Raw genomic sequence first — 27,031 nt, 5'->3', positions numbered from 1 at the left:
GAGGAGTAGTGCAAGGCCACCCCTGGGCCTCACAAGCCAATTGCTCCCGGTGCAACGTTGAAGGGACCAGAGGCTGTTGGGATGAACCTGGGGAAGGGTGTGTGTGTGTGTGGATCTAGATGTTCTCTGTGCCGTGGACTTCGAGGTCACTGGGGTAACCGCGAGGGGGCAGGGAAATAGCCTTGGCGCTGGCGGAGGTTGCAGGTCCGAACAAGCCGGCCCCTGCTGGGAAATCGATAAAGGAGGCCGCGCAGAGCTCAGACTTTGTGCTGTAGCCCGGCTCTACGGGCTCGGCGCGGGAGTCCACCGGGGGGCCTAGGACGCTTACGGGGCGGCCTCGCCCAGCCCCGCACCCTCGCGGCGGCGCAGGGCCTTCCTCGGCCGGGCGGGCAGGGTGGAGCCTCAGCGTGCAGCCGCGCGGCTGCGGGAGCTCGACTCGCTCTTCCCTCTTGCAGGTGCGCGTGAGCCGCGTGTGCCGCGGGCGCCGGGAACAGCAGGACGTGGAGGAGGAGGAGGAGGAGAAAGGAGGCGCCCGCCATGCCCGGCCCGCAGCTCCCCGCCTCGGCCTCCCGCCCGCCGCCCCCGCGGCACGGCCAGCCGCAGCCCCTGTGAGGAGGAAGAGGCGGCGGCGGCGGACGAGGCGCCGCCCCCTAGGCGAGGCTCGGCGACCTGGCGGCCCCGGCAGGATCCATGGCGGATCTCACGCCCGCGCCGTCCCTGCGGGAAGGCGGCCCCCGCGCGCCGCGGGCCTCGGCCCCCTCGCCGCCGCCGCGCTCGCGCTCGGGCTCCGAGTCGGAGGAGGCCGAGCTGTCGCTGAGCCTGGCCCGCACCAAGACCCGCTCGTACGGCAGCACGGCCAGCGTGCGGGCGCCGCTGGGCGCCGGCGTCCTCGAGCGCCGCGTGGAGCACCGGGTCCGCGCCGGCGACACGCTGCAGGGCATCGCGCTCAAGTACGGAGTCACGGTGAGCAGGGCGCGGGGGCGGCGGCTCGGGCCCCAGCGCTGGCTCGGCGCGCGGGTGCCGCAGCCAGAGGGGCGGGCCGCCCGGGCTCCCTTCCCCAGGTAGCTGCATCGAGTTCCCGGGGCCCTGCCCCAGCTCAGACCGCCTCTGTGGCGGGAGAGAGGCCAGAGAGGACGAGGCATCCCTGATCTGCCGTTTACTCAAAGCCAAGCGGAGGCGAATTTGATTCTTTTTGTTAAGTCAAGAGTCAGGAAGGGTACCACTGTCCCCACTCGATGGTTATGGTTCCATCGATTCGACGTCTTTATTTAGAAGTGAAATTGCACCCCAGGGCTCACTGGTCACCGTGAATGTGACACCTGTCGCTAAGCAGCAGCCAAGAACTGTGTTCTAGGTGAGCTGGAGAGCTGTGCTTATTACTAATTTATAGGCGTCTGCGTCTTGGGGGTATTGCGTTTCACCTCTGGGAAGGGCATGGAAACCGGAGGGAACAAAGTGTTTCGTTAAAATTACTTATAATTAACTCTGAGCTATGTGATGGCCGTTTGACGTTGGAGCGCCGTGTCAGTTTTCAGTGTTCTTTCCCGAAGCATCTTGGACTGCAGTGGGAAGAAAGATGATCTTGTCTGTGTCTTTCCCTTAAAGCGAAACTCTGGCTGGCCCTTCGCCACCGAAGGGAGAGCCATCTTTTTGCATATGAAGTGGGCCTGTGTTTACCTTCTACCCGGCGAGCACGTTGAGACGGGGCCTTTGCAGCGCTGCCAGGTGCTGACTTGATCCAGCCAGGGAGCACCCCGTTCCTCCCTCTTGGGAAACCTTTGAATGAACTTAGAACTCGGGTCCTCTCTGTGTTAGTGGGGTCTGGCTTAGGGTTACAGCCAGAGCAGAGTCGACTGGGAACTACCCCTAGCTGCCCTCTGCTGAATGCGGGCTGCGTGCCAGGCACTGCGATTGTCCCGTTCCCTCTCGATGGTACTTGGTTTGACTTTCACAGGTAGCCTAGAGATAGGTGTGACAGTCTCCTCGTTAGTGAGGAAGGGGGGTCTTCTGGTGCATCTGACCTGCTAGGTGAGGGGTCTGTGGTATCCAGGGAGTGTTATTTCCCATGGCATCTTGTCACAGCAGTCTCTGGCCACTTAGTCCTCTGAGGTTTCACTTGTGTAGTTTCCAGCTGTTAAGCAGGTCTCACCTTTCATCAGTACCTGCTGTGTTGTCTGATAGAGCCTGTTTCTCCTGACCTTGTCACCTTTTTCCATGAAAGTGTAAGTCAGAGTTTTTAGTAGTTTTTTTTTTTTTTTTAAAGATTTATTTATTTATTTGAAAGGCAGAGTTACAGAGAGGGAGAGGGAGAGGGAGAGAGAGAGAGAGAGAGAGGTCTTCCATCCACTGGTTCACTCCCCAAATGGCCACAAGGGCTGGAGCTGTGCCTATCTGAAACCAGGAGCCAGGAGCTTCTTCCCGTTTCTCCCACCTGGGTGCAGGGGCCCAAGGACTTGGGCCATCTTCTACTGCTTTCTCAGGCCGTAGCAGAGAGCTGGATCGGAAGTGGAGCAGCTGGGACTCAAACTGGTGCCTGTATGAGTTGCTGGCACTGCAGGTGATGGCTTTACCCCCTTTGCCACAGCGCCAGACCCTTCAGTACTTTTTAAGGAAAGACTTGAGCTTTAAAGATGTTTGTCTCGAGTAGAGTGAATCGGAAACTCTAGTTTGTAATCACAATGATCCACTGCAGGGCTTCTCTGCCTTGGCACTGTTGAGGTTATGGAGAGGAGCATTCCTTGCTGTGGGAGGCCGCCCACGTATTTAGCGTATTTAGCAGCATCTCTGGCCTCTACCTGCTGGATGCCAGTAGCTCTCCCCTGGCCACTTCCACACATTGCCAGTATTGCTTTGGAGGCAAACTCACCCCTGGCCAGGAACCATTGGTGTATGGAGTATGTATCATTGCTTTGACAAAACTCTTAGACCCTTCTTCACTGGTTATATTGGACCAGTGAAAGAGATAGTACTTACTCTAACAGTGAAGTGATATTGCTGCTTTAGCTAAAATCTGTAGGTATGAATTTGTTTTACTCACTATAAATGAGATTTTAGGCGGAAGTAAAAAGACAGAAAGTGTTTTCATGACTGAATAGAAATGAGTTGAATGAGTTAAGTTGTCATATTCACAGCCAAGCTCACCTATGACATATTTAAATAGAGTCCGTGATGAGATGTTGGGGGTTAGAGACCCAAGGCGGTGCACCTGGAAATTCAGTCAGTCCAGGCAAGCAGTTGACCTGGCATGAGTAGAGAACAGCTCTGCTGTCTGCCTGGAGAGGAGGGACTCCCAGGGCACCTTCCGCTGCCGGCAGCTCCTCAGCCACCCAGCTGAGTCCAGGCAGGACTTCTGTCCCTTGGCGAGGAGCCTGGGAAAAGCCGGTAGTACTGTAGGCACCAGGAGGTTCCCAGAACCTCTGACAAGGGGTGAGATAGAGACCCGAGTGCCAGTCCTGGGTTCCCAGGGCACTAGGTTGGGAGCCGATTATCTGAAGTAGTGCTCAGGGGCTGGCAGCAGGGTGCATCTCGGGATAGGGGACTGATCCGTGCTCCTCAAACTTGCCTCGACAGGAGAGGGATGACTCGGGGCAGACTCAAGGTGATGAAGGATCCCCGCTGTCCTTGGGCCCAGGGGAACGCAATACCCAGAAAAGGAATCCAGAAATCTCGCTTTTTAGCAAGCATGGCCGCTTTGCTTGCTGCCAAAGCCATGTTCCTCTGGGGGGCGGGGGGGGGGGTCCTTGTACTTGTTGTTGGGTCTTACTTGGAACACTCTTTCCCGAATGGTTGCATGCAGGGCTTGCTTCCTGGGTGTGTGTGTGGGTGGGTGGCTGGGTGCACACGGGCATGCTTGTGTGGGTGACCTGTCTGGTCACACAAGCCCCCTGCTCCCAAAGGCCTCACGCCTGGCTTAATGCTCTGCTGTCATGCTTTGCCATGTTCAAGCATTTGTGAATAGGGCCCCTCATTTTCACTTTGCATGGGGCCCTGGTTAAGTGATAGAGAGCTGATCTGGCTGTGTAAGTGCGTCACCGCCTTACAGACGGTCTCCTCTGTGAGGTCTTTCCTGGGCACCCGTGTCACGTTGCAGCCTGCCTGCACCCTCAGCACTCTGCCCCAGCTGTGTCTGTCAGCCATGCAGTTTTCCCTTTTTCTAGCTCGGCCTTCCTGGTGATATATTAGTGAGTAAAAAAAAAAAAAAAAAAATCTATGCCCTTGGGGAACTGCATTTTAGTCTCTGGAGAGGGCAAGTAAACAAACATATGGGATATTGATAAGGGAAATGAAAAAAAGAAATTAAGCCAGGAAGGCCCCGAGGGAGGACTAGTAGGGTTGGCTATGATTAGAAGTGGGGCAGCCAGGCAAGGCTTCCCTGAGAAGGAGGTAAGGGAGGGAGCTGTGGGGAGTCTTGGGAAGAATGTTCCAGGTAGAAGGAGCGGTCGGTGGTGCAGAGGCCCTGTGAGCAAGCATAACCAAGACATTCCTGGAGGTGTGTAGCTGGTGTTCAGCATGTGGTGGGTTATAGTTGGACCAGATCACTTAGGACCTTGAAGATCGTTGGATGAACTTTGGCTTTTTCTCCAACATGGAACACATTGGAGGAGTTTGAGTAAAAGAGTGACATGATCTGACTCATGGATTAAAAAGGGTCACTCCAGGGATGGGTGTTTGCCTGAGTGATTACAACACCTGTGTGTCCCACATAGGAGTGCCTGGGTTCGATTCCCAGCTATGGCCCCTGGCTCCAGCTTCCTGCTCATGCAGACCCTGGGAGGCAACAATGGGCTTAAGTGACTGGATTCCTACTATGCGACTGGGAGACCTGGATTGAGTACCTGGCTCCCGGATCTGACCCTGGCCTCATCCTAGTCATTGTGGGCATTTGGGGAGTGAATCAGTAGATGGGGAAGCCCTTTCTCTCTCTCTCTCTCTCTCTCTCTCTCTCTCTCTGTCTCTCTCTTTTTGTCTCCCTCTCAATGAAAACAAAATATAAAACAAAAGATCGCTCTGGCTGTTGCTTTAAGAGGCTGCAGGTGAGCCAGCACCAAGGCAGGGAAAGCAGAGCTGAGACTTTTGCAGTGATGTGGGTGAGAAAGGAGCATCTCTTGGACCAATGGAGGAGACAGGGAGGTAGTGAGAAGGGGCTGGGTTCTGTGCGGTCTGCAGAGAGGCTGTACACCTTCTGTTTTGTTTCCTGTTTAGTGTTGAGTCTCTCTGCCCTTGAGGTGGGTCTGGGGGGTCTAGGAGTTCCTTTAGAGGAAAGAAGAATGTGGAGGTTCAGGAACCTGGCCAGGCTGACACCACATAGACCTCACTTCTGCCAGTGACTTAGAAAATATCTTTATGGGGGCTGGCACTGTGGCGCACTCCTCCACCTGCGGCACCGGCATCCCATATGGGCGCTGGTTCTAGTCCCGGTTGCTCCTCTTCCAGTCCAGCTCTTTGCTATGGCCTGGGATAGCAGTAGAAGATGGCTCAAGTGCTTGGGCCCCTGCACCGTGTGGGAGACCCAGAAGAAATTCCTGGCTCCTGGCTTCGGATTGGCGCAGCTCCGGCCGCTGCAGCCATTTGGGGAGTGAACCAGTGGATGGAAGACCTTTCTCTCTGTCTCTCTCACTGTCTGTAACTCTACCTGTCAAATAAATAAATAAAATCTTTTAAAAAAATCTTTATGACCTTTCCCACCATTCCTTTGTAGTCATTAGTAGTATTAACTGATATTCATTGTTTCTTTACCTATTTTGATTAAACTTGATTTGTTTGAGACCGTGCACTAGATGCTGGGGCCACATCAGAATACATGTTCTGTTTTTATTCATGGTGAGCATTTAGCCTGTAGTTCCTTGAGAGGCCAGGGAACTTGTCTGATTCATCTTTGCATCTTCCATGCCTTGCCTGGTGCCTGGCACATGGTGGGTCTTCCGCCTACGTGTGGGCCTAATCCACAAGGAAGCATGACTGGCCTAAAACCATAGGCCCTGGAATAGGTTCTGGCAGACAGGGCCCGGGGAAGGGCCAAGTGAGGAGGTGCAGCCTATGGAAGGTTTGACCTTTGAGAATGGCCTTGAGGCCTGCTCTCCAGTCAAAGCTTGCTGCCCTTGCTGGAGCAGTTCAGGTTTGGGCATTTCCACCAGAGTACAAGGCGTTTGAGGAAGTGGGTCTGGGAAACTGAAACTGTTGGGCTGGGTTGAGAAATTATTAAACAAATATGGTTCAGACCTAAGATGTAAACTTGCCTGGGCTGGAATTTCCCTGGCTGTGTTTATGCCCTGTGAGACAAGCAGGCCCCTTCCCTAACCCTGTATTCTAGATTTAGCTGTTGCTTTTTCCATGTCCTGGCTCCTCCTCCCAATTGAGTCAAAGCTCTGGAGGAAACTGACCTGGCTCCAGGCTGCCACTTGAACTTTTTGTTTGGATTGTTTGGCAACCCTGGAAGAACCTCTGGAGAACAGTATAGAAACTGAAAGTAGGGAGGAGACGGGCAGCTGGAGTTGCTATTTGCATAAACTCTTTGCTCCCTGCCTGCAACCTGCCTGTCCTGGCCCCCTCTGTAGAGGCCGTCTGGCTTCCTGCAAACCTCAGTGACTTCCTGGGGTCTCCTCTTTCCCTTCCAATTAGCAGCTAAGCCAAGCTGTTGCTAACATTTCCCTTCCAGGCCTTACCTTGCTGCGAAGGGGTCAGGTGATTGTCCTCTTAGGGACATTGTGAGTTAGAACCTAGGTGCACAGAAATCTGTTGATGACTTTAGCCCCTCCTGCTGGTGGAGTTTGTTGACTGATCAAAATCAAAATTCAAGAGGCCGAGAGAGGGAGACACACACACAACTCTCCCATCCTCTTATGCACTCTGCACATGCCCACCATGGCCAGGATCGGCCTGGGGCAAAGCCAGGAACTGAGATTGAAATCCAGGTCTCCCACATGGGTGGTAGGACCCCAGTCACTTAAGCCGTCGTCTGCTGCCAACCAGGATTAGCAGGAAACTGGAGTCGGAAATCAAATCTTGGCACTATGCTGTGGGATGCAGGTATCTTAAAATGAGGCCAGATGTCCATCCCAATTTTTATGTGTGTGTGTGCTTAAAGATTTTATTTATTTATTTATTTATGAGGTAGAGTTATAGACAGAGAGGGGGGAGAGACAGAGAGAAAGGTCTTCCATCTGCTGGCTCACTCCCCATGTGACCATAAAGGGCCATCATCTGCTGCCTTCCCAGATCATAGCAGAGAGCTGGATCAGAAGAGGACCAGCCAGGACACAAACCAGTGCCCATTTAGGATGCCGGTGCCAGAGGCGCCCCAGTTTGTGATTCTAATACTCTGAAGAAAAACTGGCACTGTGGCATAGAAGGTTAAGCCTTGGCCTTTAGTGTTGACATCCTATATGGGCACCAATTTGAGTCCTGGCTACTCTGCTTCCTATCCAGCTCTCTGCTAATGTACCTGGGAAAGCAGTGGATGATGGCCTGAGTGCTTGGAACTCTGCACCCACGTGAGAGACCTGGAAGAAGCTCCTGGCTCCTGTCTTCAGATCTGCCCAGCTCCAGCCTTTACAACTATTTGGGGAGTGAATCAGTGGATGGAAGATCTTTCTCTCTGTCTCTCTCTCTTTCTGTCTATAACTCTGCCTCTCAAATAAATAAATAAATCTTTAAAAAAATAATCTGAAGATACAAAGGAAAAACCAACTGAAACTGATTCAGTTTTCCTATTATGTTCTTACAACACACATCACTTCTTTTTTTAAAAAAGATTTATTTGTTTATTTGAAAGGCAGATTACAGAGGGAGATGGAGAGAGAGAGGCATCTTCTGTCTGCTGGTTCACTTCCCAAACAGTTCCAACAGTCAGTGCTGGGCCAATTGGAAGACAGGAGCCAGGAGCTTCCTCTGGGTCTCCCACGTGGGTGCAGGAGCCCAGCACTTTGGCCATCTTCTGCTGCTCTTCCCTGCCCATTAGCAAGGAGCTGGATCAGAAGTAGAGTGGCTAGAACTCGAACCAGCGCCCATATGGCATGCTGGTGTCACAGATAGTGGCTTTACCCACCACACCACAGCGCCGCCCAGATTTGACTTTTTTGAACTATTCTTGTAAATGGACTCTCAGGTAGTATTCTGAGACAGTGTGGCGAAGGAAGAGATACTTTCTTCTCATGAGCTGGTGGCAGTGGAAGGGCTGATTGCTAGCAACACCCACGAGGTACCAAGAGACAGAGGTGGGGATGAGTCTTGGGGGAATCGTACAAGTCTGTTTTCTTTTCTGTAAAATAATACTCAGGTGAGAGTTTTACGTGCATATAGAAGTCTGCTGAAAGCCACACGGTGCCGCGTAAGCGTCAGTTGCTGCACATCCTGGCAGGGTTTCCGAAGGGCCCCTCCTCCTAAGGAAGGAAGAGCAAGGAAACTGCTGACCCTCACGTCCCCTGTGAGGCAGGTACACGATGATAAGGGCTCAGTGTCCTATTGGAGGCCACACCCATCAGCTGATGTGGAGGTGCCCTTTGGGGGAAGTTTTTCAAATTCCCCCCATAGTAAATTCACCTTTACAGGAAGAATTTACAGGGGAGTCATTTTAGATAAGCTATTTTTTTTAAAAAGATTTATTTATTTACTTGAAGGAGTTACACAGAGAGAGAGAGACAGAGACAGAGAGAGAGAGAGAGAGATCTCCCATCCACTGGTTCACTCCCCAATTGGCCGCAACAGCTGGAGCTGCACCAATCTGAAGCCAGGAGCCAGGAGCTTCCTCCAGGTCTCCCACGTGGGTGCAGGGGCCCAAGGACTTGGGCCATCTTCTACTGCTTTCCCAGGCCATAGCAGAGAGCTGGATTGGAAATGGAGCAGCCAAAACTTGAACCAGCGCCCATATGGGATGCTGGCTCTTTAGGTAGCGGCTTTACCCACTGCGCTACAGCGCCGGCCCCTTCCTTTTCATTCCTTTCTCAGGGTAGAGGGGAGAGCCAGCAGCTGAGAGAGCATTTTCATTTGTTGGTTGGCTACCCAAATGCTGTTTGTAGTAAGGACTAGGTCAGGCCTAGGCCAGGAGCTGGGAACTTGATCTGGGTCTCCCACATGGCTGTCAGGGACCCATGTACTTGAGCCATCATCAGCTGCCTCCCAGGGTATGTATTAGCAGGAAGCTGGAGCCAGGAGTCAGAGCTGGGAATCAAACCCAGGTACTCTGATGTGGAATAAGAGTGCCTTAACTGGGATTCTAACCGCTAGGCCAAACGCCCAGTCCAAATTCATTATATTTTAAAATATTACTTTTTTTTGTTTGTTTAAGATTTATTTATTTATTTGAAAGGCAGAGTTACAGAGAGGCAGAGAGAGAAAGAGAGAGAGATCTTCCATTTGCTGGTTCACTCCCCAGGGGCCTCAACAGCCGAAGCTGGGCCGATCTGAAGCCAGGAGCCAGGAGCTTCTTCCTGGTCTCCAGCTTGGGTTTAGGGGCCCGGGGACTTGGACTGTACTCCACTGCTTTCCCAGGAGCATTAGCAGGAAGCTGGATCTGAAGTAGAGCAGCCAGGACACATCCATATGGGATGCCCAACACTCACATGGGATGCTGGCGCCAGAGGTGGTATTCTTTACCCACTATGCCCATAGCACTGGCCCCTTAAATTAGTTTTTAAAAAACCTTTTCCAAACCTTTTGTTTAGGGGCTGCACTGTGAAACAGTGGCTTAAGCGGTCCCTTGGGGCACCTGCAAATGCTGTCAGATGTTGATTAGAGTCTCAGCTACCCTGCTTTCAATCTAGATTCTTGTTAATGTGCCTAGGAAGCTGTGCCTGAAGGCTCAAGCACTTGAGTTCCTGGGAGACTCAGATGGAATTCCTGGCCCCTGGCTCTGACCTGCCCCACCCCATTTGGGTGAAGCCATTTGGGGAGTAAATAAGCAGATGGAAGACCTCTGTCTCTCTGTCTCTGTCTCTGTCTCTTTCTCTGTCTCTGTCTCTCTCTCTTGTGATTCTGCCTGTCAGATTAATAAGTCTTTTTTTCTTTTGAGGGAAAAAGCCCTTTTATTATACTGTGGGGGCAGTGACAACACATTGTGTTATTTATCTGGGCTTGTTTATGTGAATTTTTCTTTATATATTCTTACTTTGGAGGAGAAAATATTTTTAAATAGACTATTACTCCTCCTTCCTTCTCTTTTGCTAAGTACATGTTACGATCTGTGTCTATCAATTGCTTTCTCACGTTATTTATTTATTTATTTATTTTTGACAGGCAGAGTGGACAGTGAGAGAGAGAGACAGAGAGAAAGATCTTCCTTTGCTGTTGGTTCACCCTCCAATGGCTGCCGCGGCCGGCGTGCTGCGGCCTGCGCACCGCGCTAATCTGATGGCAGGAGCCAGGTGCTTATCCTGGTCTCCCATGGGGTGCAAGGCCCAAGGACTTGGGCCATCCTCCACTGCACTCCTGGGCCACAGCAGAGAGCTGGCCTGGAAGAGGGGCAACCGGGACAGAATCCGGTGCCCCGACCAGGACTAGAACCTGGTGTGCCAGCGCCGCAAGGCGGAGGATTAGCCTAGTGAGCCGCAGCGCTGGCTTGCTTTCTCACTTTTAACCAAATTTAATTATAATGGTTGCTAATATCTTTGAGTGCTTCCAGGGTGCCATATCCCATGTATTATTCTAAATACTTTACATGAATTGATCTCTGTTTAATGCTTGTAGCAGTCATATTATGTGGAAGGAACTGTCACTGTGTTTATCGTACGGATAAGACAACAGGCACAGAGGGTGGTTAGGAGGTGGTGAGGCCAGCCTGTGAACCCTGAAAGTGTGGACCAGGGCCTGTGCTCCAGGGACTGCCACAGACGAAGCACACTCACCTGTTCTCATCTTCGGACTCGAGTCTGAGTTCCGCCTCGGTGCTTACGAGGTCAGGTTGCCCTCGGTGTTTTAGACACTGGGGTCCTCCGTGTCATCTTGGAGTCCAGACTGTAAAGGTCAACATGGAGCTTCAGTGCTTGCTGATGATACTGAGACAGGGAAGATGCCGCCCTTGGCTTCAGGAAGCTCAGTGGCAGGGCTGTAGCCAATCAGTTTTGGGCAGGGTGTCCCAGAGCCAGGGGAACCCTGCCCTGCACTGCCTGTGGCCTCTCACCACACCCAGCCTCTGACTCTCTCACCTTGGCTCATGCTCTCTATCACTGACCCCGAGCCTGGCCTTGGTGGCCTGTCTTGCTCTGCGTGATACATGGGTCAGCCAGGGGCCGGGTGGGATGCAGGTAGCATGCTCCAAGCGTATGACCCAAGAGGGGTTACTGGAGGCACACCAACAGCGTGAGAGCAGGGCTAGGGAGAAGGCAGGGGGACGCACCCAGAGACCAGCAACAGCAGGAGGACTCAGCCCTAGGCCTGCAGGGCCAGGGGAAGACAGGCAAGCACTGGAGCTTTGGAGGAGAGGCTGCCTGATGGGAGCCTGGCTCAGGGGAGCGCAGCCACCAGAGGCACAGTGATTCCACCCTGGGAACTCCAGCTGGGACTCTAAGGACAAGGGGTATTGGATTCATGCAGTTTTTTTTTTTTTTTAATTAATTAATTTATTTGAAAGAGTTATAGAGAGAATGGGAGACAGAGAGAGATCTTCCATCGAGGTTCACTCCCCAAATGGCTGTAAAGGCTGGGGCTGGGCCAGGCCAGAGCCAGGAGCCATGTATTCCATCCAGGTCTCCCATGTGGGTAGCAGGGACCCAAGCACTTGGAACATCTTCTGCTGTCTTCCCAGGTGCATTAGCAGGGAGCTAGATCAGAAGAGGAGCGGCCAGGACTAAAACCAGCACTCATGGGATGCTGGTGTCGCAGGAGGTGGCTTAACCCACTGTCCCACAATGCCACCCCCAGATCATGCAGTTTTTAAAAAGTTCCCTTCCCAGGGTTTAGAATAGGCTCAAGAAGAGTAGGGAGGCCATAGGGAGGAGAGTGTGAGTTTAAAAGGAGGCTAACCTGCAGGAAATAACTCACTGCCCATTTGTGGTTACTTCCCTGGGTTTGTCTTCTATGCGGGTTCCTCTGACTTGTGTTAATTCATGCATGCATCCTCAGCATGTGGTGTTGCAAGATCTTTGTGGAGACGGGAAGGCTACAGAAGGAACTCTGTGTCCCCTGGCTGTTCCCAGCTCTGCTCAGCAACTCAGACCCTGGTGCTGCTCTCAGGTTCTGACCCCACACTATGCCCAGGCAGCAGTTACTGTTAGCAACCTCAGACCTCTTCCAGGAAGGACTTCAAAGGGCACTGTATCAGATCTCCCAGGGCTCTTTCAGTTACAAGGGATAGCAAACTTAAATTGGCCTAAGGGGAACCCCAGCCAAACCCAAAATGGCTCATAGTACCGAAAGGTCCAAGGGTATTTTGGCTTCAGGCTATGACCCAGATACCCAGATACTCTCCTCTGGTGGCTTGGTTATCAGGTTCCCCAAGGTGGCAGGATGACTGCCTGCGGCTCCACACATCTCCTTCCAGCAGGAGTAGAGAACTTTGCCCCTCCCTGTCTTTGCATGTCTGACAAGTTCTGTCACGCAAGCCGGGGCCCTGTGATGCTTCAAAGGGCAGGAATGAGTCCTGTGCTCACCCTGGAGCCAGGGCAGGGCTCAGGGCCATGGGACTCCTGTGCTGTAACAGCAACTAAGGGCAGCAAAATGTGAGCTCCTAAAGTCAGTAGAACAAACTTGAACTTGCCATAGGCAGTGTACTCAAGCTATTTAACTCTCCCACACCTAAACGTAAACTAGACCAGAGATACTTGGGATTTATGTATTTTAATTTTGTCCCTAAAATGTACCTGCCCATGTGTATGGTCTCTCTCTCACTCTCTCTCTCTCTCACCCTTGCCTGCTCTCCTTAAACTAGAAACTAGAACACAAAGAACCACCCCTTCTATCTCTATTCTTTAATACAGTATCTTTTTAAAAATTAGTATTTAAAATGCAGAGTGACAGAGAAAGAAAAAGAGAGAGAGATCTTCCATCCACTGGCTCATTTTCCAAATGGCCTCAAAAACCAGGTCTGGGCCAAGCTGGAGCCAGGACCAGAAATTCCATCTTGGCCTCTGTCATGGATGGCAGGAGCCCAAAAGTTTTGGGCCATGTTCTGCTGCCTTCTGAGATGCGTTAGCAGGAAGCTGGATTGGAAGCAGAGCAGCCAGGACTTGAACCAGTTCTCTGTGACAGCAGCAGCAGCTTAATACAGTATCTTTTTTTTTGAAAGGAAGAATTGGAAACAGATAGAGCAAGATCTTCCGTCCATTCCCTAAATGGCTGCAATCACCAGGGCTGGGCCAGACTGAAGCCAGGAACCTGCAGTTCCATCTGGGTCTCCGGCATGTGTGGGCAGGGGCCCAAGCACTTGGGCCGTCTTTGACTGTCTTCCCAGGTGCATCAGCAGGGAGCCGGATCAGAGGTAGAACAGCCGGGGTTTGAACCAGCACTCATATGAGATGCCAGTGTCGCAGGTGCCCCCTTAACTTGCTGTGCCACAGTGCCTGCCCTGTGTTTCTTTTTCCTTTTTTAAAAATTATTTATTTATTTATTTGAAAGGCAGAATTAGAAAGAAAAAGAGACAGAGAGAGAGAGAGAGAGGGAGAGATCGATCTTCCATCTGCTGGCTCATCCCCCAAATGGCCACAATGACCAGGGTTAGGCCAGACCAAAGCCAGAGCTAGGAGCTTTTTCTAGGTTTCCCACGTGGGTACAGGGGCCAAGCACTTGGGCCATCTTCTGCAGCTTTCCTAGGTGCAATAGCAAGGAACTGGATCAGAAGTGGATCAGCGGGACTTGGACAAGTGCTCATGTGGGATGCTGGCATCGCAGGTGGCAGCTCAACCAGCTGTGCCACAACTCTGGCCCCAGTATCCTTTAGTTATTTCTTAAGGTTTATTTATTTATTTGAAAGGCTGCTGAATCACTTCTCAGAAGCCCACAATAGCCAGGACTGGGCCAGGCCAAAGCCAGAAGCCAAGAACTTCATCTGGGTCTCCTCCACGGGTGGCAGAGACTCAAGTACTTAAGCCATCATTTGCTTCCTCCCAGGCATATTAGCAGGGAGCTGAATAGGAAGTGGAGTAGCTGGGACTCCAAGTAGACCTTCCAATATGGGGATGTGGGTGTTCCAAGTGGCAGCTTAACCCACTGCACCACAGCACCAGCCCTGTGGTATCTTTAAAAAGAGAGAGAAAGTCTTTAAAGGTTCTGTTTGCATGGATCCAGCTTCTAATAAGGAAACAGGAGGAACAGGATGCATTTATTTGACTGTTGTTTTTGTTGGCTGTTTGAAGCAGAAATATAATTTCTTTACCCAGAATCAATTTGGCATTAAAGGCTCCCCATAATTTGGTTCCATTTCTCATGCACTTTAATCTGGACATTGTAGAGACATCAGAGTCAGGCAGAAATTCCAGTTGAAACATTTATAGAGCTGGAGGCACTTGTTTCAATCAATCACTTCTTGTGTGCTTTGAATTTCACATTGCAAAATGGAGAGGAGTTAAGTGCCATCTGCTTCCAGGCACTCTACGAGTCAATCTCTCTTTCGCCATTTCCCCGTTCTCTCTCTTCTCTTCTCTCTATTTGCTGTCGATGTAACATTTTTTTTTTTTTTTTTTTGACAGGCAGAGTGGACAGTGAGAGAGAGAGAGACAGAGAGAAAGGTCTTCCTTTTGCCGTTGGTTCACCCTCCAATGGCCGCCGCGGCCAATGCACTGCACTGATCTGAAGGCAGGAGCCAGGTGCTTCTCCTGGTCTCCCATGGGGTGCAGGGCCCAAGCACTTGGGCCATCCTCCACTGCATTCCCGGGCCACAGCAGAGAGCTGGCCTGGAAGAGGGGCAACCGGGACAGAATCTGGAGCCCTGACCGGGACTAGAACCCGGTGTGCCAGCGCTGCAAGGCGGAGGATTAGCCTAGTGAGCCACGGCGTCGGCCTAGATATAACATTTATAGACTGTATATCTGCATGTGTTTCCTGGGTACCTGTCTCAACTGTCTAGATTTCTTCCCATGAAAGGTAGATGATGCCTGTTTTAGACAATGAGATAGGCCAGCGCCGTGGCTCACTAGGCTAATCCTCCGCCTTGCGGCGCCAGCACACCGGGTTCTAGTCCCGGTCGGGGCGCCGGATTCTGTCCCGGTTGCCCCTCTTCCAGGCCAGCTCTCTGCTGTGGCCAGGGAATGCAGTGGAGGATGGCCCAAAGTACTTGGGCCCTGCACCCCATGGGAGACCAGGATAAGCACCTGGCTCCTGCCATCGGATCAGCGCGGTGCGCAGGCCTCAGCGCACCAGCTGCGGTGGCCATTGGAGGGTGAACCAACGGTAAAGGAAGACTTTTCTCTCTGTCTCTCTCTCTCACTGTCCACTCTGCCTGTCAAAAAAAAAAAAAAAAAAAAAAAAAAAAGACAATGAGATAAGTAACAAGCTCCTGCTCCTATGGTTCGTGTTGATGGAGCTGGGATTTGAACCAGGTCTGTGAGATCCGGGGGCGTGTGTGTTTAAGTCATTGCACCAAACTGTCTCACGTAGACACTTCACAAGCAAAAGCGCCAGGAATGAGATGCCACGGTGCATGTAGCCTGGCTGGCGTGGGGCAAGTCCCCGGGGTTGGTAGGGCAGGGAAGTCTCTAGACACATTTTACTGCAGTGTGCTAATAAGCAAGAGTAGGCTTTTCCCCAGGAGGCTCAGAGCTAGCAGAGTTTGGGTCGCATCCGCACTGAGCAGCCTGTGGACTCAGGCATGCTACTCAGTGCCCTTGAACCTCCTCCATCTTCTCACTGTGAAAAGGAGCTGGCTGTATCCAAACGGCAGAACTGTTAGAAGGTTAACTGAGAACGTACACCCACTCTGTTCCTGCACTAAATCCTGCCTTCTTCATCTACCAGTTGTGTGAGTCCTTGATATATATAATGTGTTCAAACCTATTGTTTCTTTTATTTGTAAAGTGAATCTTCCAGTACTCATGGGGTAGCAAAGACATCGCGTGTAAAGGACCCCTCCCCTCCTCTCCTCGCCTGTCCCATGTGCCCGTCCTTCAAGGCTCATCTGAAATCCAAAGAATCAGAATCAGAATGCTGCCTTCCAGAGGAGCACTTCCTATTGCCTGCTGCCCCTTCTATCCCATTCTTTCAGATTCCGGCTCTATGTCTGTCTCTGCCCCGTGGGTTAGACTCACAATTCTAGACTTCTAGACACGTAGGAAACATCCTACAGGTAAAATAGCAACAATAGTAAGTTTTTTTTTTTATTTTTAAGGAAAACAGGTAATAGAAATGTTAAAACAAAAATGGAGTCTAATAAGTAAGTGCTAAAAATTCTACTTTTTTTTTTTTTTAACTTCAGAGACTGAAGGCTGTTTTGTAGGGGCAATAATATAGTTGGGGTGGGGGAAGTCTAGTGGGAAGCAGGATTTTTCCTGACATCCTTTAGATAACTGCAGAAATCTGGGAGGTGACCAAACCCCGGAGAAGAACCTTGAATCCAGAGGAAGTGTTGTGCACACCTTACTCGGGAATGGCTGTAGATCTGTGTCGTGGGATAAACCCTGCTTTGCACCTGTTACCTGTAACTCGCGTTTCCTTTTTTACATTTTTAGATGGAGCAGATAAAAAGGGCCAATAATCTGTTTACCAATGATTGTATATTTCTGAAGAAAACTTTGAGCATCCCAATTATATCAGAGAAGCCTTTGGCATTTAATGGACTGAACTCCATCGATTCACCAGAAAATGAAACTGTTGATAGCAGTTTTGCTCAGGAGGAGCTGCCAGTGAGGGCTGGGGAAGACCTCCCTCCTCCCAGCCCCCAGGAACCTGATGTTCAGCCCGGGCAGCCTGAGGAGGTGACAGCCAGAGATTTCCTGCAGAGGCTCGACCAGCAGATTAAGTTATCAACACAGGCAGCCAAGAAACTAAAAGGAGAGAGCAGGTAAAGATACCCTGGGACACGTGCCAGAGGCTGAAAAAATTGTTCTTAGGATGTCGTCACTTGGCCAGGTCTTTCTTTTCTTCTCTGTTGCTTTAAAAGTTATAGTTCATTCTAGAAAGCCATGTTAATATGTGAAATCCAAGCAGGTAACTTTGCGAGCTGCACAGGGTTTTATCTGTTGCAGTGCTTTTGTCTCTCTCTTTTTTTTTTTTTTAAAGTTTTATTTTTATTCTCTTTATTTGAAAGGCAGTGTGGCGCTGTGGTATAGTGGGCTGAGCCTCTGCCTGCAGCACCGGCAGCCCAGTTCATGTCCCACTTATTCCCCTTCCGATCCAGCTCTCTGCTACTGGGAAAGCAGTGGAAGATGGCCCAAGTGCTTGGCCCCTGCACCTGCAGTGAGAGACCTGGAAGAAGCTCCTGGCTTTGGGTCGGCCCAGCTCCAGCCATTGCGGCCATTTGGGGAATGAATCAGCAGATGGAAGACCTTTCTGTCTCTCCCTCTCTCTTGTCTGTAGCTTTAGTTCTCAAATAAATAAGTTAAAAAAAAAAAAAGGCAGAGTGACAGAGAGAGATTCCATGTTTCCATCTTCTGGTTCACTGGTGCTGGGCCAGGCTAAAGCCAGGAGCATGGAACACAGTCTGGGTCTCCCATGTGGGCAGCAGGGACCTAAGTACTTGAACCATCACCTGCTGCATCCCAGGGTGCACACGAGCAGAAATGGAGTAGGGTTTAACCCCAGGCACTCCGTATGTGGTATGTGAATCCGGAGCAGTATCTTTTTTTTTTTTTTTAAGATTTATTTATTGATTTGAAAAGCAGAGCTACAGAGAGAGGGAGAGCCAGAGCAAAAGAGATCTTCCATCTGCTGTTTCTCTCCACAGGTAGCCACAATGGTCAAGGATGAGGCAAGGCTGAAGCCAGGAACCAGGAACTCCATCCTGGTCTCTCACAGGAGTGCAGGGGCCCAAGCACTTGGGCCATCTTTGCTGCTTTTCCCAAGCGCATTAGCAGGGAGCTGGATCAGCAGTGCAGCAGCCAAGACTCCAGCCGGCGCTCATATGGGATGCTGGTGACTCAGGTGGCGGTTTAACCCACTGCACCACAGTGCCAGCCTAGAGCAGCGACTTACTGTGCCATGTGCCACAACGGTTGCCCCTCTTCTTTCTTTTTTTTTTTTTTTTAAGATTTATTTATTTATTTGTTTGAAAGGCAGAGTTACAGAGAGGCAGAGAAAGAGAGAGAGAGGTCTTCCATCTGTTGCTTCATTCCCCAAATGGCTGCAACAGCCAGAGTTGGGCAGATCTGAAGTCAGGAGCCAGGAGCTTCTTCAGGAGCAGGGGCCCAAGGACTTGGGCCATCTTCTACTGCTTTCCCAGGCCATAGCAGAGAGCTGGATTGGAAGAGGAGCAGCCTAGACTAGAACCGGTGCCCATATGGGATGCCGGCACTGCAGGTGGCGGCTTTATCCCTTACGCCACAGCGCTGTCCCCCATCTCTTATTTCTTACAATAAGTTTGCTTTAATAGCATCATGGTCCAGCTACTGATTCTGCATAGCAGCCAGATATGAGCATCTCCTTGACATCTTCAAGGAAAGCAGCACTCTAGAGAATACTTAATAAAAATACTGTTCCTTATACAATTTGTCAAAGATAGTGCCCATTATTTTTCCATCGTTTGTTAAGATCTCATTGAATGTCTTTCTTTTTTAAGCATTTCAGCTTTTTTTTTTTAAAGATTCATTTTATTTATTTGAAAGAGTTATATATAGAGAGAGGGAGATGGAGAGAGATCTTCCATTCACTTCTTTTTTTTTTTTATTTTTTTATTTTTTTATTATTTTTTTTTTGACAGGCAGAGTGGACAGTGAGAGAGAGAGACAGAGAGAAAGGTCTTCCTTTGCCGTTGGATCACCCTCCAATGGCCGCCGCTGCAGCCGGCGCACCGCGCTGATCCGATGGCAGGAGCCAGGATCCAGGTGCTTTTCCTGGTCTCCCATGGGGTGCAGGGCCCAAGCACCTGGGCCATCCTCCACTGCACTCCCTGGCCATAGCAGAGAGCTGGCCTGGAAGAGGGGCAACCGGGACAGAATCCGGCGCCCCAACCGGGACTAGAACCCGGTGTGCCGGCGCCGCAAGGTGGAGGATTAGCCTATTGAGCCACGGCGCCGGCTTCCATTCACTTCTTCTGAGGGTGCAGGGGCCCAAGCACTTGGGCCATGTTCTAACACTTTCTGAGACACATTAGCAAGGAGCTGGATCGGAAGTGGAACGGTGGGCACTTGGACTGGCAGCCCTGTGGGATGCCAGCGTCATAAGCAGCAGCTTAACCTGCTGTGCCCCAACCGGCCCTGAGCTTATTTCTTTGGTTTTTAGTATGGCCCTGGAGCAAACCTTTCTCCTATTGAACTGGTTTCCTTCTTCCTTTATGATTTCAAGAAGACACAACCTACATTGTTTCCTTTTTCTTTGCCCTGACTACTGGGAAATTTGCTACTAAAATTGATGCCGAGGTTCAACTGTCGTAATATTTCTTGTGGTTAATATATTGTCTTTTCTCTCTTCCATAGTCCTTGTTTTTTATTACTATTTTATTCATCTTGGTATATGTATTTCCTTTGTTACAGGCATCTCAGATCATTTGAGAATGAGGTAGAATATGGAAAATATAAATGAATATAATTAAGTATAAATTTAATATATTAAAATATAATTTAGTTGTGGGCATTTGGTTCATTGGTTAAGTTGCTGCTTGGGACACCCACAGCCAGTCCTGGAGGACCTGGTTTGAGCCATGGCTCTTCCGCTTCTGATCCAGCTTGCTGCTCTAATGTGGATTGCAAATAATGTTGTCAGTATTTGAGTCTCTGCTGTATATATGGGAGACCTGGTTGGAGTTTGGGTTCCTCACTAGGCCTGGTCCAGCCCTGGCTGTTGCAGGCATTTGGGGAGTGAGCCAGTGGGTGGAAGATCTCTGTCTCTATTTTTCCTCCCTCCCACCCCAGAAACCTTTTATTTAAAGAATACAGACTTCATACATTTCATAATTGCAGCGTTTGAAACAAGGTGTTTCTTCCCTCATGCTTGCCCTCCTTCCTTCCTCCTCCCTCTCCTATTCCCATTTTTATTTCTAAGATCTGTTTTCAATTAACTTTATACACATATAACTAGCTCTGTGTTAAGTAAAGAGTCCAACAAATAGTATGAAAAAAATTGTTCCTCAACAGTTGAGACAAAGGCTGTTCAAAGTCATTGCTTCCTAAAGTGTCAATTTTACTTCTATTCTGTCTCTATTTTTCAAACAAAAAATAAAATCAGTAAATAAGGAATTTATAATCTATTTTTTAGATGTATTTTATTTATTTGAAAGACAGAGTTACAGAGAGAGAGGTCTTCCATCCTCTGGTTCACTCCCCAGGTGGCTGCAACAGCCGGAGCTGCACCTATCTGAAGCCAGGAGTCAGGGGCTTCTTCCGGGTCTCCCAAGTGAATGCAGGGGCCCAAGGACTTGGGCCATCTCCTACTGCTTTCCCAGGTTACAGCAGAGAGCTGGATGGGAAGAGGAGCAGCCGTGACTAGAACGTGCTTCCATATGGGATGCCGGTGCTTCAGGCCAGGGCCTCAGCCCACTGCGCCACAGTGCCAGCCCCAAAATTTATAATCTAAACCAAGATATATACAATATTATTTATCCCAAATTACTGAGGTACATCTCAATAGGTATCTGTTCTATACAACTTTTGAGGCAAACACAGTAACATTGTGAGTTGATATATTCCTTCCCTTCTTTGGCAGATGGGTCTATATTTTAAAAAATTTATTTGAAAAAGAGAGACAGAAGACAGACATAGAGATGTCTCCCATCTACTGGTTTACTTTTCAAATGCCCATAACAGCCAGGGCTGGGCTTGGATGAAGCCAGGAGTCTGGAACTCAGTCCAGGTCTCCTGTGAGGGTTGTAGGGACCCACTAGTCGAGCATCACCTGCTGCCTCCCAGGGTGTACATTAGCAGGAAGCTGGAATCAGGAGTGGAGCTGGGACTCAGTCCCAGGCACTCCACTGTGGGCTGTGGGCATCTGAACTGAGCCCAGCACCTCCCCCGAAGCTGGCTTTTACGCTGTGTAATATGTGTATCTTTTAATTTTCTGGGTACAGGTTTCAGCACTGACTTTCACTGTTTCTCTTCCTCAGAGATGAAGAAAGTCCCTATGCAACTTCCCTCTATCACAGTTAGGTGGTGAAGGGCAACACTGTCACCCGGGTTAAGAGATGCTTGGACCACAAAGACTCCAACAGCGAAGATTCGGAAGCATTCCTCTGGATTCCCGTAGTTCACGCACCTTCTGCAGCTGCGCTGAAGTGATTCGCTCCTCCTGGCTTTCCACAGTTTTAAGTCTCTGTTATGGCATGACAGCAACATTGCATCCTCAAGCTCACCATTTTTGCAGGGGTGGTTGGTAGTTTCTAGACGAGCTTTTGTAAATACTGGTTGACATAAAGCATCAGAGACTATTTATATATATATATATATATATATTTAGGCTAAGAAAAGGTTTATCTCCTGATGAAATCCTAGTTTTGTGAAAGACTTGGTGGTTGTTTACGTGATGCTGAAATTGCTGCGTGTTTATAACCTAAGTGCTATATATATATATATATTTCAATATGTATTACATATTCTGTATTAATACAAAGAACCAAATTTTGTCTGCTATTTTGTAAAAAAAAATAAACTACAAAATTCTGAATGAGAAAATAAACTATGTTTGCATATTTGAGTCCTCAATTTTTTCAACAAATGGGAAAGTAAAATAGATTTTTTAAAAATTTATTTGAAAGCCAGAGGGAAAGAAAGAGACAGATAGGTTTGAGTTTACCCCCAGCATGGCTCCAATCGCTGACGCTGGGCCAGGCTAAAGCCAAGAGCTGGGAACTCCATCCAGGGACCAAGTACTTGAGCCATAAGCTGTTGCCACCAGGTGTGTTAGCAGGAAGTTGGATTGGAAATGGATTAGCTGGGATTCAAACTGGCACTCCATTATAATGTAGGTATGCCAAGCCATGGCTCAAACTTACTGTGCCCTAATGCCTGTTCAAAAATAAAATAGATTTTTAAATTACACTTTAGAAATGATGACTTCTCCCCCAATTTTAATGTTTTTTTTTAATAATTATAAATGCACTTTTGAAAATAAAAGCTTCAATAATCTAAAAGGAAATAAATTACAATTGCTGGTACCCTTTGCATTCTCATTGACTTAGTGTATTTCACATTCAGTGAAAATACGGAAAACAACCAAGGGCACAAATAAATGATACTAAGTCTGAAACATTGCTGAAATCCAGTTTGGATTTCATTGCTAAGTCATTTTATTATAGGGTGTTGTGTAGTCACTGCACACATCTGAATTGATACAGGTTTCTATTCACATAATTGGTCTTACCTTTATTATATGTAAACTTTAAGCAACATACCATTTGCAATGAAATATTTTGGTCTTAATTTCTGTAGAACTAGTAGGTTATATAAATCTTTAAGCTTTCACAAAAATTCCCTGCATTTACCCCTCCCAAGAGGAGTTTGCTGTTTGTAGAGCAAAAAGACCTTTTGTTTCCCTATTTTCATTCTCCCTTTCCTACTTTCCTCATTATTTATACCTGATCCTTTGTGGGTTTTTTTCTCATGTTAGTATAGCATCTTTGAAATAGGGTGCTCTCTGGGTCATGCTTTGCTGTTTTCTTTTTTTTTTTTAATTTTTTTATTTTTTTTTGACAGGCAGAGTGGACAGTGAGAGAGAGAGACAGAGAGAAAGGTCTTCCTTTTGCCGTTGGTTCACCCTCCAATGGCCGCCACGGCCGGCGCGCTGCGGCCGGCGCACCATGCTGATCCGATGGCAGGAGCCAGGAGCCAGGTGCTTTTCCTGGTCTCCCATAGGGTGCAGGGCCCAAGCACCTGGGCCATCCTCCACTGCACTCCCGGGCCACAGCAGAGGGCTGGCCTGGAAGAGGGGCAACCGGGACAGAATCCGGCGCCCCAACCGGGACTAGAACCCGGTGTGCCGGCGCCGCTAGGCGGAGGATTAGCCTAGTGAGCCGCGGCGCTGGCCATGTTTTCTTTCTTTTAATTATATAAATATTATATGTTAATTATATAAATATAGGTTAATATAGATAATTATATAATATAGATCAATTATATAAAATTATTTATTTAAAGCAGAATTACATGGAGGAGGACACACACACACAGAGAGAATCTTCCATCCACTGGTTCACTCCCCAAGGGTAACAATGGCCAGGGATGGGCCAGGCTAAACCAGGCCAAAGCCAGGAGCCAGGAACTCCATCCAGGTCTCCCACATGGTGGCAAGAGCCCAAGTGCTTGGGCTATCACATTAGCAGAGAGCTGGATCAGAAGTGGAGCAGCCAGGACTTGAACCAGTGCTCATATGGGATGCAGTATTGTAGGCAGCAGTTTAACCCACTGTGCCACAATGCTGGTCCCAGTTTGTTGTTTTCTTATATCCACTATCTAAACTGTGGGGAGTTACTTGAAAGGAGAGAAAAACTAAAAGAAAAAAATTAAGGAATCAACATAGATTTGTAAGAAAAGGCCCAAACAAGCCTCTTTGGACACCTGGAAAATTTTAAAATATAGAGTTACGCTGTTTAACATAAAGTGATTGGAAGTTTGAGAGTAATCCCAAAGATACTGTCAGAAAGACAGAAACTCAAAAAGCGAGACCATGATGTCAAAAACATGTTTTATTTTTTCCCTGTGGTCTTTCATCAGTTTCTAGCCAGAGCATCTCTCCAAGGTGTTAGTGAGTTTGGATTCTTTGTTTTCACAGCTGAATTATAGAGGACAGGAGTTACTTACCCCGCCTTGCCCATAGAATCACTGGGGAGGAGTGACAGACAAGAACCCCGGGTCCTGGCCCCAGCCTGACTACCCCTCGTCCGCATGAGCATAGACCATGTCCTTGTTCCCTTTGTGACCCAGCGGCCTCATTTATCAAACAGGGCAAATGATCTCCCTGTTGTCTTGGTTATCAGTAAGAGCTGATGGGCTTTGAAAACTGTGACTCCCTAAATCAATTTATTAAAAAAAAAAAACCACTGCATAGATATTTGGGTGCATTGTAGAAAAAAATGCATACAATGCTTTAATCAGGGCCAGTGTTTTGGTCTGCTGTAGAAGCAGCTGCTTGGACATGGCCCGAGTAGGGTTGGTCCTGTGATCAGAGACAACTCATTGAACAGGGAGTAGCTGTGCTTTGGCAAGTGGTATGGGCGAAGGTGCTGATAGCTCTCACTCTCCACTCACCAGTGGGTCCTGGCTTCTCTAGAATACACTGGGTTGTGTGTGTATGTGTGTGTGTGAGGCTTTGGTTTTGTTTCGGCAACTCTGTGGATGGCAAGGAGCAGCAGCCATGTCAACCAAGACCAGCTTCTTACTGCTTCCCTCTAAGTGCCCCAGCAAGTGAGAACCAGGAAGAGGCCTTGAGGACAGCGAGTAGGGACAGCTCATATACACAGCATTATCCTTTTATGATTTTAAACAAAGATATTTTAAAAAATGTCAGTTCACTCTGATTAATACATTTTCAAAGTATTCTTTGGTCTGGGAACACTGAACAGTAACATTTCAAGAGGCCCGCTGGCCACTGCATGGCTGTTTCTGGGGCCACAGTTGTGGGAGTGGTTGAGGTGGAGAAATCAGAGAGACCTGAGGTTCACCAGCCTTTCCCCCAGGGAAGTTTCCCTCCAGCTTTGACTCACAGGGAAGGCTGTGATTCATCTGTCTCTGCCCTACTGCCCAATCCTTTGCCCTCTTTGAAAAAAACTTGGCTTGGGTCAACTCCACTTTAGATAACTGAGATCCCCTTTTACTTTTTACCTGCCTTCATGGACTAGTGATGACCTCATTTGTCTTCTTGGAGAAAATAAACATCCCGCTTTATAAGCAAACTCATGCCTGAAAGCTCACTAATAGGACTGATGAAGTGTAGGGACAAACTGTTAACAAGTCTACCAAGTGCTATGCCCAATTCTCAGGTTCCTTTTTGTGCCACCGGGCCTAACAATGAGGCAGCTAAAAAGAGCAGCCAAAAAATCAGATGGCTCCCCTTAAGGTATAGAGGCTTTGAGGAAACGTGAATTTATTTCACCTCGCAAGTGGGGACTGCAAGTGGAACCGACACCTTGTAACAGACGTCTTCCACAAGGGCCGTTGGTACCCAGCACGCTTTGGAAACAGATCCCCTTTCATTCTGCAGCGTGTGTTCGTGTGTAAAGACAGTACGAAGGTTTAGTTTTAAGTGCAGTCCTTTGGAGGCTTTTCCAGAGCAGACTATCTGATCATAAAACATAAATCAATGAAGAAATAAGGATTCTATATACAAAATCTCAGCTTACATACCACTTTACTTTTCTGATAGTTTTTATGGCGAGAAAGCTACATTTTAGCCACTTTTAGAAGATTAACTACTGTAGGTTCAGCACTTTCTAATAATTCTTGAGTCAGAACAACTTGAGTCACAGAATTAGAACAGTCTTAAGCTATACTGTGTTTGCTGAAACAGCCGACAGACTCCCGGATCTCTGGCCATTTTTACAGGCTGCTGTAAATGCGCTTGATGGCCTTGGCTTCCTCTTGGTCAAGGATGCCCTTCTCCACGTAAGCATCAGCTTGCTGGTTGATGAAGTCCCTCATCTTTGAAAGGTCATAATCTGGAAAAGATGATCAGAGGATCACGAGTAACTATCAGGAAGGACCAGTCCCATTACAGCAATCACCATTAACCAAGAATTATTCTGCTACCACTCCCCATCTTTCACATGAACGACAGTTTGGTTCCTGCCATTTGTGCAGTCGTTGATGGTTTAAAATGGTTTATGTGTGTTGTATTTTCTCAGCTGCTCTTCATCACAACCCTGTGAGGAGCTCAGGTGGGAAGAACCAGCACATTTAACCCAACAGGGAACAGGTCCACAGACCAGGGCTTTGCAGATTCTCATGTGTATACCAATCGCCTGGGGTTCTGGAAGACATGCAGATTCATATTCAGTAGGTCTGGGGTGGGGACACCAGAATTTGTTATTTTAAAAACAAGCTGCCAGGCGATACCAACGTTGCTATGCCAGAAACCGCATCTGGGGTACCCCACATCCTGAAGCTTAAGTGCCTTGTTCAAGGTCACACAGTGGAAGTTACGGTCAGACCAGGTGTGCTCACTTCTTGAAGCTGTTACAGCAGGTTAAGTATCCGATGATGTGACAACCTGCTTTTTCCTTCTGAACTAAGAATTACTTTATTTCACGCTATGTGAGTTGTATACATCAAGCAAAAAGTCAAACGGAGCCTGTTTATGGCTCCTTTGTCATGCTTAGAACCACCCTCTCCCCCTGAAATATGGAGATACCCAGGTAAGAAGCCTGCCTGTGGTTGGCTGACTTGCTCTCTTGCCATTTTATATGACATTCAATGTATACAACATCTTCATACCTATATTGAATGAGACAAGGATTGATTTGCTGTTCTGAAATTGAAGCTTGAAAATGTCTTAAAATGGTAGGTTTTACAGGATACATACTTGTAAAAAATGGTCAAGGAAGCAGTTGATTTTCTCTTAGGTACTGGTAGATTGAAGTTTAAGTCTTTTTTTAAGTTCACATTTTTAAAAAGGTTTCATTAACATAATAATTATGCATATTCATAGAGTACAATGTGATATTTCAATACATGGATACAATGTGCAATGATCAAATTAGGATAAACAGCATTTCCATTCTGGAGCCTTTGAGCTCTTTTCTTCTAGTTTTCAATTATGTAACAGGTTATTATAAACTGTAGTCAGCTATTGTGCTACAAAACCCTGGAACTTACTACTAGTAACTGACTAATTACATTTTGGTTAATTACATTTTGGTTATCCCAAATTTGTTTTTTTCACCTCCTCCTAAACGTCCTAGTTACTAATAATCACTATTCTACTCTCTTCTATTTAAAAACATTATTTTTACATTCCACAAGAGTTTATACATGTTTTGCTAGCATGTAATAACTGCATGTAATTATAGAGTACAACATGCCATTTTGAGATATTT

The 27,031-nt window shown here is 48.4% G+C and overlaps 2 protein-coding genes across 4 annotated transcripts in view; one reads left to right on the top strand and one right to left on the bottom strand.

Annotated features, from left to right (window-relative positions):
• The first annotated feature begins 305 nt into the window (after positions 1–305).
• LYSMD2 (LysM domain containing 2) lies at positions 306–21,694 on the top strand. Of its 3 annotated transcripts, none has more exons than XM_008269000.4 (3): positions 306–950; positions 16,590–16,921; positions 21,113–21,694. In XM_008269000.4, exons 2-3 carry the CDS (start codon positions 16,590–16,592, stop codon positions 21,153–21,155), a joined length of 375 nt encoding a protein of 124 aa, XP_008267222.1. In that variant the 5' UTR covers positions 306–950; the 3' UTR covers positions 21,156–21,694. The 3 variants fall into 3 exon arrangements, with proteins under 3 accessions (XP_008267222.1, XP_002717821.3, XP_069909469.1); XM_002717775.5 differs by having other exon boundaries at positions 539–963; XM_070053368.1 differs by lacking the exon at positions 306–950 and adding an exon at positions 1,094–1,354.
• A 3,636-nt stretch (positions 21,695–25,330) lies between these two features.
• SCG3 (secretogranin III) overlaps positions 25,331–27,031 on the bottom strand; it is a 38,754-nt gene continuing 37,053 nt past the window's right edge. The window contains exon 12 of the mRNA XM_002717780.5: positions 25,331–25,654. Within this exon, the coding sequence (XP_002717826.2) occupies positions 25,536–25,654 (119 nt within the window). The 3' untranslated portion in view covers positions 25,331–25,535. The remainder of the gene's footprint in view (positions 25,655–27,031) is intronic.

The sequence above is a fragment of the Oryctolagus cuniculus genome, chromosome 12, assembly GCF_964237555.1.
Source record: "Oryctolagus cuniculus chromosome 12, mOryCun1.1, whole genome shotgun sequence".
Classification (NCBI taxonomy): domain Eukaryota; kingdom Metazoa; phylum Chordata; class Mammalia; order Lagomorpha; family Leporidae; genus Oryctolagus; species Oryctolagus cuniculus.
The sequence above is the reverse complement of the archived record's forward strand: the minus strand, read 5'-3'. Positions and strand labels throughout refer to the sequence as shown.